The sequence below is a fragment of the Phoenix dactylifera genome, chromosome 18 (assembly GCF_009389715.1).
Source record: "Phoenix dactylifera cultivar Barhee BC4 chromosome 18, palm_55x_up_171113_PBpolish2nd_filt_p, whole genome shotgun sequence".
NCBI classification, from domain to species: Eukaryota; Viridiplantae; Streptophyta; class Magnoliopsida; order Arecales; family Arecaceae; genus Phoenix; species Phoenix dactylifera.
Window position 1 is genome coordinate 174532 of NC_052409.1, and position 12114 is coordinate 186645.

A 12114-nucleotide genomic window follows, 5' to 3' on the forward strand; every position below is an offset into this window, starting at 1 on the left:
TAGAGTAGTGAAGAAAAAAAGAGAGAACCGGCATAAAGAAAATAAAGGAGCATAAGATCTTAAATTTTACACTTTCTGCATATTTATTTGGATGTCCTGAGGATAGAAAAGAAGAAGAAAGAAAAAACTTGCTATTTGAGACAAAACAAGAAAACAACAAATTGGATTTGCACTCTCAATTTTTGGAAAGACTAAAGAAGCCGGGGAGGAGAAATCTCGTCTCTTCATTTCTCTCGTCAACTAATCTTCGTTCAGCCACCATCTACTATTGATTATAAATTTGCCAGTAGCGAGCTGTGCTACCAATAGCTGCCGCCCGACCGAATTGTTTGATTAGAGTCACCATGCAGTCTCACTGTGATAGAATAATATTCACGTAACCTAATCTCTAAAGTCTCATCCACCATAGGTATAGGTACAGATCCAATGGAGACACCGAGGAGTTATATATGGTGGAGTATCATTTACTCGTGCTGGTGTTTCTCTCTCTCCCTCTCTCTCTCTCTCTTCTGTCCAATTTGTCCGAATATATATGCAATTGCAGGGCCGTACATTGGCAAATATGACTACCTCTAAAATTTTGAACGCCTTGGCAGGAAGCAATAGTAAATGTTGGCCGAAGGAACAGCTTAATATTCTCTCAAGTCATATAGTGGAGAAAAACTTTGAAAATGCTAGTCCACAAATCTTGCCGATCAGGATGCTGGCCTTGATTTCATTTCTTCAAGGGGCCGTCTCTGTCTCTTACCAGACAATGCCTAAAGAGACATAAAGGAGTGGGAGGGACTAGGAGGATATCTTCCAGTATAAATTTTCTAAACTAATGCATTAAACAGCTTGGTAGGCTTGACCCGTCAGGCCACCCAATTGGTTTTCAATTGCAATTATGCAGAACCTTTTCAATCTGCGGTAGGTGAAAATTTGACTCCCAGCTGGCATCTTCATGTTGGCATCTGGCTTGGAAGCACCATCCACCTCATCGAATTGCAGACGCCCCGATAAGTGGCACTAATGTGGGGATGATGACATTCTACCACATGAAAGCCATGCATGAATTCTTCTCGTGAGGCTTCTTCCCCACTTTTTTAGCTCGTTCCTTGAATTATCATTGGTCTACATGTCGTTCCTTATTACTTAAATATTATATGGGTATATGGGTCAAACTCGTAACCTTCCGGTCCTTGACATTTCTTGCTTCTTCTGCTTCTTGTTTCTCTTTTTCTTTTCTTTTTCTTCTCACCTTACCGATTATTGCAGAACCGAAATTTTTCTCAACTTGATAGGGAGAACTAAAGGAAAACGAGCCATCCGGTCATATTTTGTAATTAATGGTAGAAGACATACCATTCTAACGATCAAGGTTTTTTTTTTTTTTTTGATACTACGGGAGGCAAGAGCCACCCAAAACTTTGCTATAAGAATTGGTAATTACAGAAAAGATGTGTTACAAGAAATTGGCAACTGCAGGTGTCAGGCGATCAAGGTTTTTGATGTCCATCCTTCTGCAAGATGGGTCCAATTAAGCTTGTCTGGCTGTGCGTGACCTCTAAGCTCTTTAAAAAAGAAAAGGAAAAAGAAGCCTTCCCATGACTTCACCAAACTTTGGATTTTTCCCTGCCAAATATAAAGCAGCGCAGGAGTAATTGAGTAATATATGCACCGGAACTCACAGTAGTGCTCCCAGGCACGCTGCAGTATTGCCGGCGAGAGGTTTATTAATTATTTTTTAATTCCGAATAAAATGCAAATGAGGATATTATATATATGCTCATTTACTCGGGTTCCTCAAAACCTCGCATAAGGTGGTAATTAGGGGGGAAGAGAAATGCCGTCAAACAAGACAAATTAAAATTTTGGTTTAATTTGCTACCATCCACTGCTGTAGTTTTTTTATATAAGTTTATCAATTATAAAGTTGTTCAACTTATTGAATATAGTTTAATAGGTTTACTTACACACTAATTTCTATTGTAAATTTTTTCTTATTATTTTTTATTTTTTATACAATTTTTTTGTAAATAATTTCTGTAAACTTTTCTTTTTTTAATAAAGGCTGGGGCTTTGTGTCTTTTTTTTCATTAAAAAAAAGAAATCATATAATTTTGCTCGAGGCAGTAAGAGTTCCTTACATTCCTTTAATTCCAACATTCAGCAGCACATCTTTTGTTCCTGAACGATAAGTGAAGATGTTACTGCTAAACTAACAACACGATGATGTTATAAACTTGCTTGGTGCTCTAATTAACAAGGATAACAACGACTTACGTACGTACACAGTCCTAATCGGGGACGGCACAAGCATCAGAACAAAAATACCGTATGCTGCAGTGCTGAAGCAGCAAATAACAAGACACCCCCCGAGTCATACACTTAATTATTAGACATCCATGCATGGAACGGACAAACAACTTCCGCCTTCTATTATAAATATAATAAATTCACTTAAACATCTTGGTACGATCGAAGGATAAGCAAGCTCTCCAGGGCCAGCGCCTCATCCAGCAGAGCTCCTACCCAAGGCCCTGCCAATAAGCATCATCCATACCTCCAAATTAAGCGTGAACTAGCTGCAAGCTTCATCAAAATCAAGGATGCATGGTTTAGTACATGTGAGCTACGTATAACTGGTACTGGCATCAACTCCGATGATTACCTGTGATATATAAAGTCATTCCTCCTGGCCATCATAGTTTCTCAGACATGAACACTCCAAAACCTCCTTTGCTTTCCTTCGCCTGATTAGCAGACAGCAGGCAGCGGAGGCCCATGCATGCATGTGAATATGTGATGCGAGTCCAAGGACAACGCCTGCTGATTCCTGAGAGGAAGAGGATAGGAACAATCAAACTCTGCTACCAGCACATGGTGGGCTGCACTTAGCAGTGATATATATATATATATATATATATATATATATATATATATATATATATATATATATATATATATATATATATATATATATATATATATATATTTATATATATATATATATTTGTGCATGCATGCATGTATATATTTGTATGCCCAACGCAGCCCGTGGTGGGGTTGATATTTGTCTTCTTGACTCTCTACCTGCACAAATGTTCCCTAATCTGATTCATAAATCTTGGTTCTTGCTAATTTCAGATCTGCTCGAGAGAGAGAATTATTTAAGATAGAGCTTGGGGGATTTCGCATGAACATAATTAGGAATACAAAACTGATATATAATTAATGATGGTGAAATCAACGACACCATGATGACAATATAGAAAGTTATGTTTATTTATATGGAAGAAAAATATCATTTGCAAACATGATAATTTGGTATTATCTTCATAGAATAGATCTTCAAATGAGAGGAAAGATAAGCCATGCTCTCACAAATTAACACTAATTTTTAAAATAATAATCCAAAATTGTTTCCTGCACCACAATTATCCTACAAAAACCTTTAAAATTGATATATATAATTCTTCCAAGCCCGGCTGAAATATTCCAAGGTTCAGGAGTTTGATAGTTTTCTGGTTATCTGTTGCTCTTTTTAGAAGTTCAAGTGATAAAAAGAATATTAGAGTCAAAGATCATGCAGTCAAAATCACCTGTGTCATTTACCCATGTCATAGATTGTGAGTTGGAAGAAATATCTGTCATGTTGATGAAAATGATGGTTTTGACGATATTTAATATGGATAGCAATTCAACATACTACTCTAGCATGAGATGGGGCACAATAGATGGGCCAAGAGGATTTTCACTATTGGCAATATAATTTGTAGTAGGAGTAAGGGTTTTGGTTCCTCTACGGTAGTTCGGATAGCCATGTGATCTGTAACAAGTGTCATATGTATGACCAAAATTATTGCAATAAGCATAGTGTAGTCGTCCTTGACCACCACGACCTTCATGACCATGACTTCTTCATTGGTTATCGGGGTAACTAGAATCGTGCTTGTCAAAACTTGAAAGAGCCATTGCAACGCCTTAAAGAGACTGCATTGGTTTGACTTGTAATGCCTTATATATATTTTTTTTTTGCAAAATCAGAGAAAAAGTTTTTACTTACTATAGGTAGTGGCTCCATAGTGAGTATTTGTCTTCGAACAGTTGAAAAGGAGTCATCGAGCCCTATAAGAAATTAAAAAAAACCTTTTCATCTTGAGGGTTTCAGTTCAACTCTTTCATTGCACTGTAGGTGAAGTAGAAAATGGATATAGATCATTGATTTCATCCCAATATGCTTTGAGTGTGGTAAAATAAGAAGTAACAAAAGATTAATCTTGAATATGTATTGAGATATCTCGCTTGATACAATAACTTTTGGCAGGTTTATTATAAAAAAAAAGCGCTTCTCCAAATCTTTCTATGCCTCTTTGCAGTTTCAAAATAGACTATACTGCTCACAAGATCTTTTGAACTACATTCTGAAGCCAGAAAAGTACCATGGTGTTGCAACATTGCTATCCATCAAGTGTTGCTGAACTTTTTTGTCAAAATTCTCAACCCCTCTTTCTTGTTCTCCTATTATCCTTCTAGCATTGATACTATGAGAAATTTGTATTGAAAATATGATTTGAATTGCTTATATTGTTCATAGCATTGGTGCACTTTATATACAAGTTGAGCCTTTAGATAAAATAGAATATAATAATAAAATTTTATGATTATGAAAAAGATACTAGGAACTAGATATAGTATAATATAATGGTAAAATTCTATGATTTGGTATAAATACTAAATTTGAATATAATAATCCGATTTCATAATTTTTTGAAATTGATCTGAGCTGATATACCAAGATTTATGCAAATAATATGTGACAGCTATGAAATCTAACATAGTATATATACCATATAGGCGAGATTGTGCATAGTTCTAAGCGGATATACTAAGATTGTGCATGAAGTATGTGACAGCTGTGATATCAAATATTATACATAGTATGATAAATAAAATTGTGCATGACAACTATAATAAAATCAACCTCACATTTCTGTTGCCCACACCGATGCAAGGAAAGAAAAAAAATTGAGTCCACCAATGGAACCGTGGCTACTGTTTCTCCAGGATGGCTGAGGGCTGTGAGGAAGTCTTGATTGCCCACTATAGTCTATAGCCTCCATCGGATGTATTTTTTAAGAAGCAGAAACAGCCACAGATTGCGAGGCCAACGTGGTGAGAACTACACCGAACTAGGCTAGGGTCCAGTGGTTGCAACCTTCCAGGTGGAAGGAGGTTTTGGAGATGACGCCTTGGATGCCATGCCACAGGCAATTTTCATTGATTGTGCTTCCGTTGTTAAAAAGAAAAAGGGGGAAAAAAAGAGAAAGGAAGAAGTGAAAACTGCAGACGAATCCTACCTATGGGCTGATGAACTGTCAAGCGAACATTCTTCACGTCGGTATATTGCTGTGAAACAAATGCAGGATAGTTTGTCCCTTTTTTTAAAAAGAGGGAAAAATAAAGCGAACAAAGTTAGCAGCTTATTCAATAGCTATCAAAACTCATATTGAAACGTTTTTTTTTTGTTGAAAATATGATAAATCTAGCAGATCCTGCTGATCATCCATGGATCCAAAATCTATGGCTGTTCTCTAGTAGGATCGAACCTGAGTCTACCAAGTAAATTATCCAATCTGATAGATATATATATATATATATATATCAGATTGGATGTATTTATATGAATCCAATATATCGGTAGCCTAAAGGCCGACTAATTAAGTCCAACAACAAAGACCGGCAAAGGAATTCTAAAGCAGCAAATGATGGGTTAAGAAGATCCACACTTTTCTGATCATAAAGTAGTGGACGGAGGGTGAAAGCAAGAAATGATTTTCTTGTTTTTTTTTTTTTGGATTGAAAAGAGGCATTAGCCACCCAAGTTATTAAAAGAAGAAAGCAAGGAATGATGAACAATTAATAAGAGAATGAGATATTTTCTCAAAAAAAAGGGGGTGGGGGGAGAATGAGATGGAGACCAATAAATATAACAGGAATTAAATATAATCCACTTTTGGCTGCATTGATGAAGAAATACCCTTTATTCCAGGGTCTTCAGAAACCAGGAGCAAGAATTAGAAAATGAGTTATCCCATTTTCGACCAAACAATGTTCTAGCAGTACACAGTATTGAAGACCGCAACATGTCCTGCCATTCTTTCTCCTGACAAGCTCTTGCCATCTAAATACAATTACATTTCCCCATCCTAAAAACAGAAACAAGAAATAAGAGTTGTACTAAAAAAATACATCATGTACCTTTTACGGTGAAAAAAAATCAAAAAAATTGCTAACTCAGAATTTTGTGCATTTCCTCGGCAATCCAGTGCTATGATCAACAGCGACAATCTCTGCTTCGTCGCAGCTGATCACATCCTGTCTGAGCTTCGCCCCTGCTGCCTTGAGGCCTTTCAAAGAGACTGCTTGGTTGAACAAGTTTAGTACTGGTAACTTGGAAGCTGGAGGCAACTTCCCAGCCGGCAAGAGCCTTGTGAAATCCTCCTTCATCAATGGCACCTCGAAGTCTACTTTGACATGCTTCACCACATTGTCCTTCGCACGAATGTGTGCACCAGGCTCCATGTGGTTCGTTGAAAAGCTTGCTTGGTTGGGGAAGTTGGGATACAAACTAACGTAACCTCTCAGGTACATCATGTCAATGAGAAACTTCTTCCATGAGGCTTGCCACCCGTTAGTCCTGGACTTTGGAATTTGAACTGGATTCTGCTTAGCATCTTCGGTGAACCTTGAGTTCATGTAAGCGTAGAACTCTCTCCAGTGCTTTGGGAAGAATACCGCCCCCCAACTGCAGGGGAGCTGGTGGAGATATGGTGTGTTGGGATGGCTATTCTTGAAGAACTCGGTTGCATTCCATTTGGGTCTTTCTTTTACCACCTCGATGAGGCGCGGAGTGTATAGAGAGATGGAAGAGAGCTCCGGCAGAGAGACTTGGGGGTCATAGTGGTAGGCCAAGAGTGCGTACTTGATCCAAAGGTAGTAGTAAGGAGAGACCTCGATGTCATCTTCTAGCAGGAGTCCGAAGTCGTCATCAGAGGATGGGTAAAAGCTCTCACTCACAGCTCGAATCAGCCCACCTTGGATGATACGCCTCCGTATGAATTTTGGTCCCTGCGCCCATTCTAAGGATCCAACAATCTTGAGAGTGGCCTCATCAACCTTGCCGTCCATGTTGAAACTCAGAGGGACCTCATCGCCGAGATAGTAGGCATTCTGGAGAGAACGAAGAAGTCTCTGGAGAGAAGATGCGCGGTTTTGGGTGATGATGTTCACAGAGATTCGCATCCGATTCCAATCTGCAGGAAATACAAACTTAATTGCTTGATTCCACCAAAAGTCAATATTTTAAAAAAAAAAAGCGAGACAATTACTGACTGTGCTGTATCTATCGGTCTATTGTGAGAAGAGCTTCTACAGAGCTACTATAAAACCACAATTCTCTAGCAGAGGGAAAAGGCTGAGCATCTTTCAGTCACCTTATGAAATCATATATCATTAAAAAAATATATAAAAAAAAATAATGCAATCATAGAAGTGAGATAAGATAGTAGAGGAAAAAAGAATTTCAGATTAAAAAGGAAAAAAGAAAAAGAAAAGAAATAAAGTGTCCTGCCAAACTTCTAGAATTCTATGGTGTTTCTGAAAAATCAAGTTTGCTGGTGCTCGAGCAGGCAAACAATCAAGTTTGAAAGTCTCAATGCCTAGAACTCTAGAACTTCTACTGTGTCTCTATTCCACATGTACAATAATTTAAAATGAGTCTTAATGTAATAATGTGTCACTGGCCAGAGAATAGATTCCTTACTGGGCAATGCCGTTGGTCGTAAATTTGCCATCCAGAGGACCTTGGGAATGACAGGTCTAGGCAAAAGAACCAGTGCAGTGCGATTTATACTGCTTTCAGCTGCCATCTTTAGCGCGTTCTTTATATTTATATCAATATCAGCAACTGTGATCAGCAGACTGGGGTTGTGAATTTTGATAAGTCCTTTCATGCTGGAGTAGACTGCTTGCAACACTGGGACCTCTGAGTTTGATACTCCTGAAATTGCTCCAGTCCCCAAATCAAAGATCTTGAATCGCCTTTCCTTGCAGACAATCTTTGGCCACTTAAGAGCAGTCGCAGCTTCTTCACAAGGACAAAAACCACCACCAGAAACAGCAATATAGGCCTTCCTCCCCACAGTTGAACGGAATTTTTCGAGAAGAGGAGCGAGGGCCCTCACTTCATCAAGAGAATGAGCATAGAAGAGAGCATCTATTTTCTGAGGGTACATTGCTGCCCACTGGGTAACATAACCACTAGAGAGGGCCCGCCACCATTGATCATCTCGGACCTGGACAATGTCCTTGAAAATTACTGTGGTCTCAGAGACATACGCAAGCCTATGCTCGCTGTCTCCCCATGTTTCCTTGTCATTTGGATCAACAGGCAACACAAACGAGCCGGCATTTCTGTACTTCTGAAGCTGATAGCTGCAACATTTGACATGAGATATCAAAATAAGATCCGTATATGTCACGAATCTTTGTAATGACCAATAAAATAACCTAACAAGAATAAGCATGGTAGCAAATCTATAAGTGGCCATAATGTGCACTTTACAAATGGTCGCTACTGTGCAATAATTGATGCTCGTTGGATAGGTGACATGCACCAAGCATACATCTTATGGAGCAGCAGAAATTCAAGTGTATCTCCACTGCTAATTCATAGTAATGTCTTGTAGATGATACTATAGAAGTACTCAAGAAAAGCAAACAGGGTGAAATTGCTATTTTGGTTGCAGAAATTTGTTAGTTTGTTCCTTTAATTATTATGATACGGTACCTACATAATTTGAAGCTGAAATGGAAATCACAAGATACCTAAGAAATTAATCAATTTTCTGGGCTCCGCAATTTGCTTGATGAAAAGAAATGGAGAGACAAATTATCATAAAAGTAAAATTTAACTGATCGCTTACCTGAGATGCAGATCCTCACCAGTCATAAAGGTGAAGGGGGTCTCTATAAACAATGCCTTAACAAGTTCTGCAGATAGGAACCATGAACTTGACAAGAAGTCCACCTGCACGATTCTCTCAACAGTGATGTCATAGGCAGGATCGGGCAAATACAACCCTGCCTCCTTCGACCGGAACTTTCTATAACTTGGAAAAGTGAAGTCCTTCTGCCTGAAAGGTAAAATTCTTCCAATACTCCCCAAAACAGAATTCTTGTACTTCTCTGTCCCTCCTACATGAGCCAAGATCTCTAGCATCTTCTTCCCAGGGATCATATCATCATCGAGAATATAAACAAAATCAGCTTCTGTCTGCAGGGCCATCTGAAACCTTCCATAATACTTGAAATCATATCCTGAACTGATGAAGCTAATCCTTGGATGATTGTAACTCTCAACAATTCTCTTCAGGGAGAGCTCATTGGGACTCCCAAAAGAAAGGACCCAGACATGGTGGAAAGGCAATGTCTGATTTAGCAGCGAATCAAGCTGAGCACAAAGTGTTTTCCTCTTGAAATGGTTCAAAATTACAGTAATCTTCGGTACGTTAGGACCACGCGGACTCCATTTGGATTCCATCCTCATGAGCTCAGCAAGTGTTTCAGTCCCCGAGTTTTTCTTCTGAAACTCCAATACTTCATCGTAAAGCTCCCTCTTGAGCCTTATCATTAGCGCATCATCTGATTTCTTCTGGAAGAAATCAATCCGCTCATGATCACACACCGCAGAAGGGGAGATAATGATAGGGTTTTCTTGCATGGTTGAGAGCGTGTGGGGCTGTGCAATGAATTGTTTCCATTGTTGAGCAATGCGGGTGGCCCATGAGAAGTCTGGTTTGGTGCGTAGATCTACAGAAGGGCTCATGTAGTAGAGAAGAAAGGTAGCATACAGTGCAAAGGCAAATTGAAGACAGGTGAGGGCAGCAACTAGGCGAGAAGAAGCAATCTTAGGAGCCCTCATCTTATTAGCTTTTCCAGCAACATAATCGTTGATCATCCCTTCCAAGTAGTCCCCACTTCTCATACTCGTACTCCGAAATAAACCCATCAGAGGAGTTCGGGTGCAAAAGAAGATCTGAAGAAAAGCTTAAATTTAGTGAAACCAACACTTAGCAAACATCGAGATGCAAATATAAAAGTCGCTACAAATTTATACATATCCCTATCCAAACTGAATATAGGGATAGGAAAATGAGAACTGATGAACAACAAAATGATTCGTTAAATTTGGGCGCACAAGAAAAGTACAAAAGGAGATGAAACTAGCCAACTGATCTCTCTTGATTTTCTAGGTAATGATAAGACCAGGATCGAAAATTTAGGTTTCCTAATCCGTGTAAGTGACTGTATAGTCTTTGCTATTCCCTTGTTAAGATTTCTTTAGAGCAATGATCATTATTAAGGAAGATAGACAAACTTAATTCTCCAAAAAAAAAATTTCCCGATATTTGAGAGGCAATGAGAATCTTTTAAGCAAGAAAGTCTGTCATGCAAAAATAAGAATCCAGCAATGAAACGTTGTAAAAGGAACACATGCTTTAATGATGTGTTCAAGACATGATTAGCCCAAATAATACCCCTTAAACAAAGAGGCTATGTAAAGGGTGGAGAGATTAGGAGATGAAAAGAACAAAGCTCAAAGTAGGCACCTGATAAATAAACGAGAAGCTGATGAATATGAGACACAATTGAAGAAATGCAACCAGTAACCAACTAATAGAAGTAAATGCACACCAAAAACACGGAGTAAGAAGAGGAAGAAGAAGAAGTATTTACCTCAACAAGTCAAGACCAGAAGTCCACCTAAAGATTACAGAGATAACTCCCAAAGCTGGCGTTCATTTACGTCTCCCTTGCACCAAATTGAAATGAGAGTTCGGCAACCGTTGGTGGTGACTATCTGAAAATGTAATGGAAATTAAGCCTCTTGATATTTATGTCCCAACTATTAGAACTAAACAGAAAACAGTTATAATAGGCATAAAATGAAGGTGAAAAAGGGAGTCCAGAGGAGATACAACAGAGAGAAGAACCCGACGAACTAATCAACGGTTTATGCAAAGACCCTAGAGATGGATTTCGAGCAAATGTTCTTTAGAAACACGACCAGGTTATAAAGCCAAAAGGAACACAGCAGGGGGAGAGCTAAAAACCGCAAGAGAATCGAATTGATTGAGCTTACAACTCAATTTGGGTAGAACCCTTGCCACCTCAAGTGATTGGAAGCAGCTGATGAACGAACCAACGAGGACTTAAAAGTAAAGAACAAGATGAAAGCTTTTGTATCAAAAACTGAAATAAATACAACAAAAGAGCTCAAAAGCCAAGAGACTCACACGAAGGAGAGGGTGTATGAGAGTTTGCGGAGCAATGGATCATGTGCGAAAGGTTATATAGCTACCAGCAGGATTTCTTTCTCTTCTCTTTCGGTCCAAAGAAAAATAATAAAGATATGGGAAACACCATGAGGAGTGCAACAAGAGGTGGGTCACATGGGATGAACCATGAATAAAGAGGGCTGAGGTGTTACCTTCACAACTTCGCATACGTTTGCCCACGTCCGACGACACCATTAAAAGCCGGTTTTGGAGGCGACGAATGAGGGGGGAGGGGAGAAACGACACACAAAATGCCTCCCCGCCCTGTGCTCTCGCTTCAAATCCGGCTCTTCTTTTCTCCTTATTCCAGGAACAAAAGATCTCCCCTTTTTTTCAATTTCTTTCTCTCAGTTCAGTTGGGAAAATGTATCTAGAAAAATCCTAACTTTCTTGCCTTCTTGAAATTGGATAGACGTATTGCAGAATAAAAGTTGAAAAGCTTGTTCGAAAACCAACCAACTAATAAAAACAAAGAAAACTGATTTCTTTACCTTCGGAAATGGGAAGAGAACTGAACAAAAGTTTTTTTTTTAAAAAAAGAAAGAAAAGAAACCGACACAGTGTAATATAAAAAAATGAACTGATCAAATAGGTTTTAAAATAGAGTCAAAACCCTAACAAGAGGAAACCCTTAACAAAACCCTGCTTGCTCGAACCCCAAAACGCCTTAACTTCGTCACCCGGATCCCAAGAACCCAACCTCGTGGATTCCCGGAAGAATCGGCATTCC

General features: G+C 38.8%; 1 protein-coding gene across 2 annotated transcripts; it reads right to left on the minus strand.

Moving 5' to 3' along the window:
* Nucleotides 1-5981: 5981 nt before the first annotated feature.
* LOC103719835 lies at nt 5982-11422 on the minus strand. Of its 2 annotated transcripts, none has more exons than XM_026809281.2 (5): nt 11343-11422; nt 10783-10906; nt 8970-10081; nt 7808-8478; nt 5982-7298 (listed from the first exon to the last, which is right to left on the minus strand). In XM_026809281.2, exons 3-5 carry the CDS (start codon nt 10052-10054, stop codon nt 6280-6282), a joined length of 2775 nt encoding a protein of 924 aa, XP_026665082.2. In that variant the 5' UTR covers nt 10055-10081; nt 10783-10906; nt 11343-11422; the 3' UTR covers nt 5982-6279. The 2 variants fall into 2 exon arrangements, with proteins under 2 accessions (XP_026665082.2, XP_038971219.1); XM_039115291.1 differs by lacking the exon at nt 11343-11422 and adding an exon at nt 11189-11332.
* Nucleotides 11423-12114: the final 692 nt, after the last annotated feature.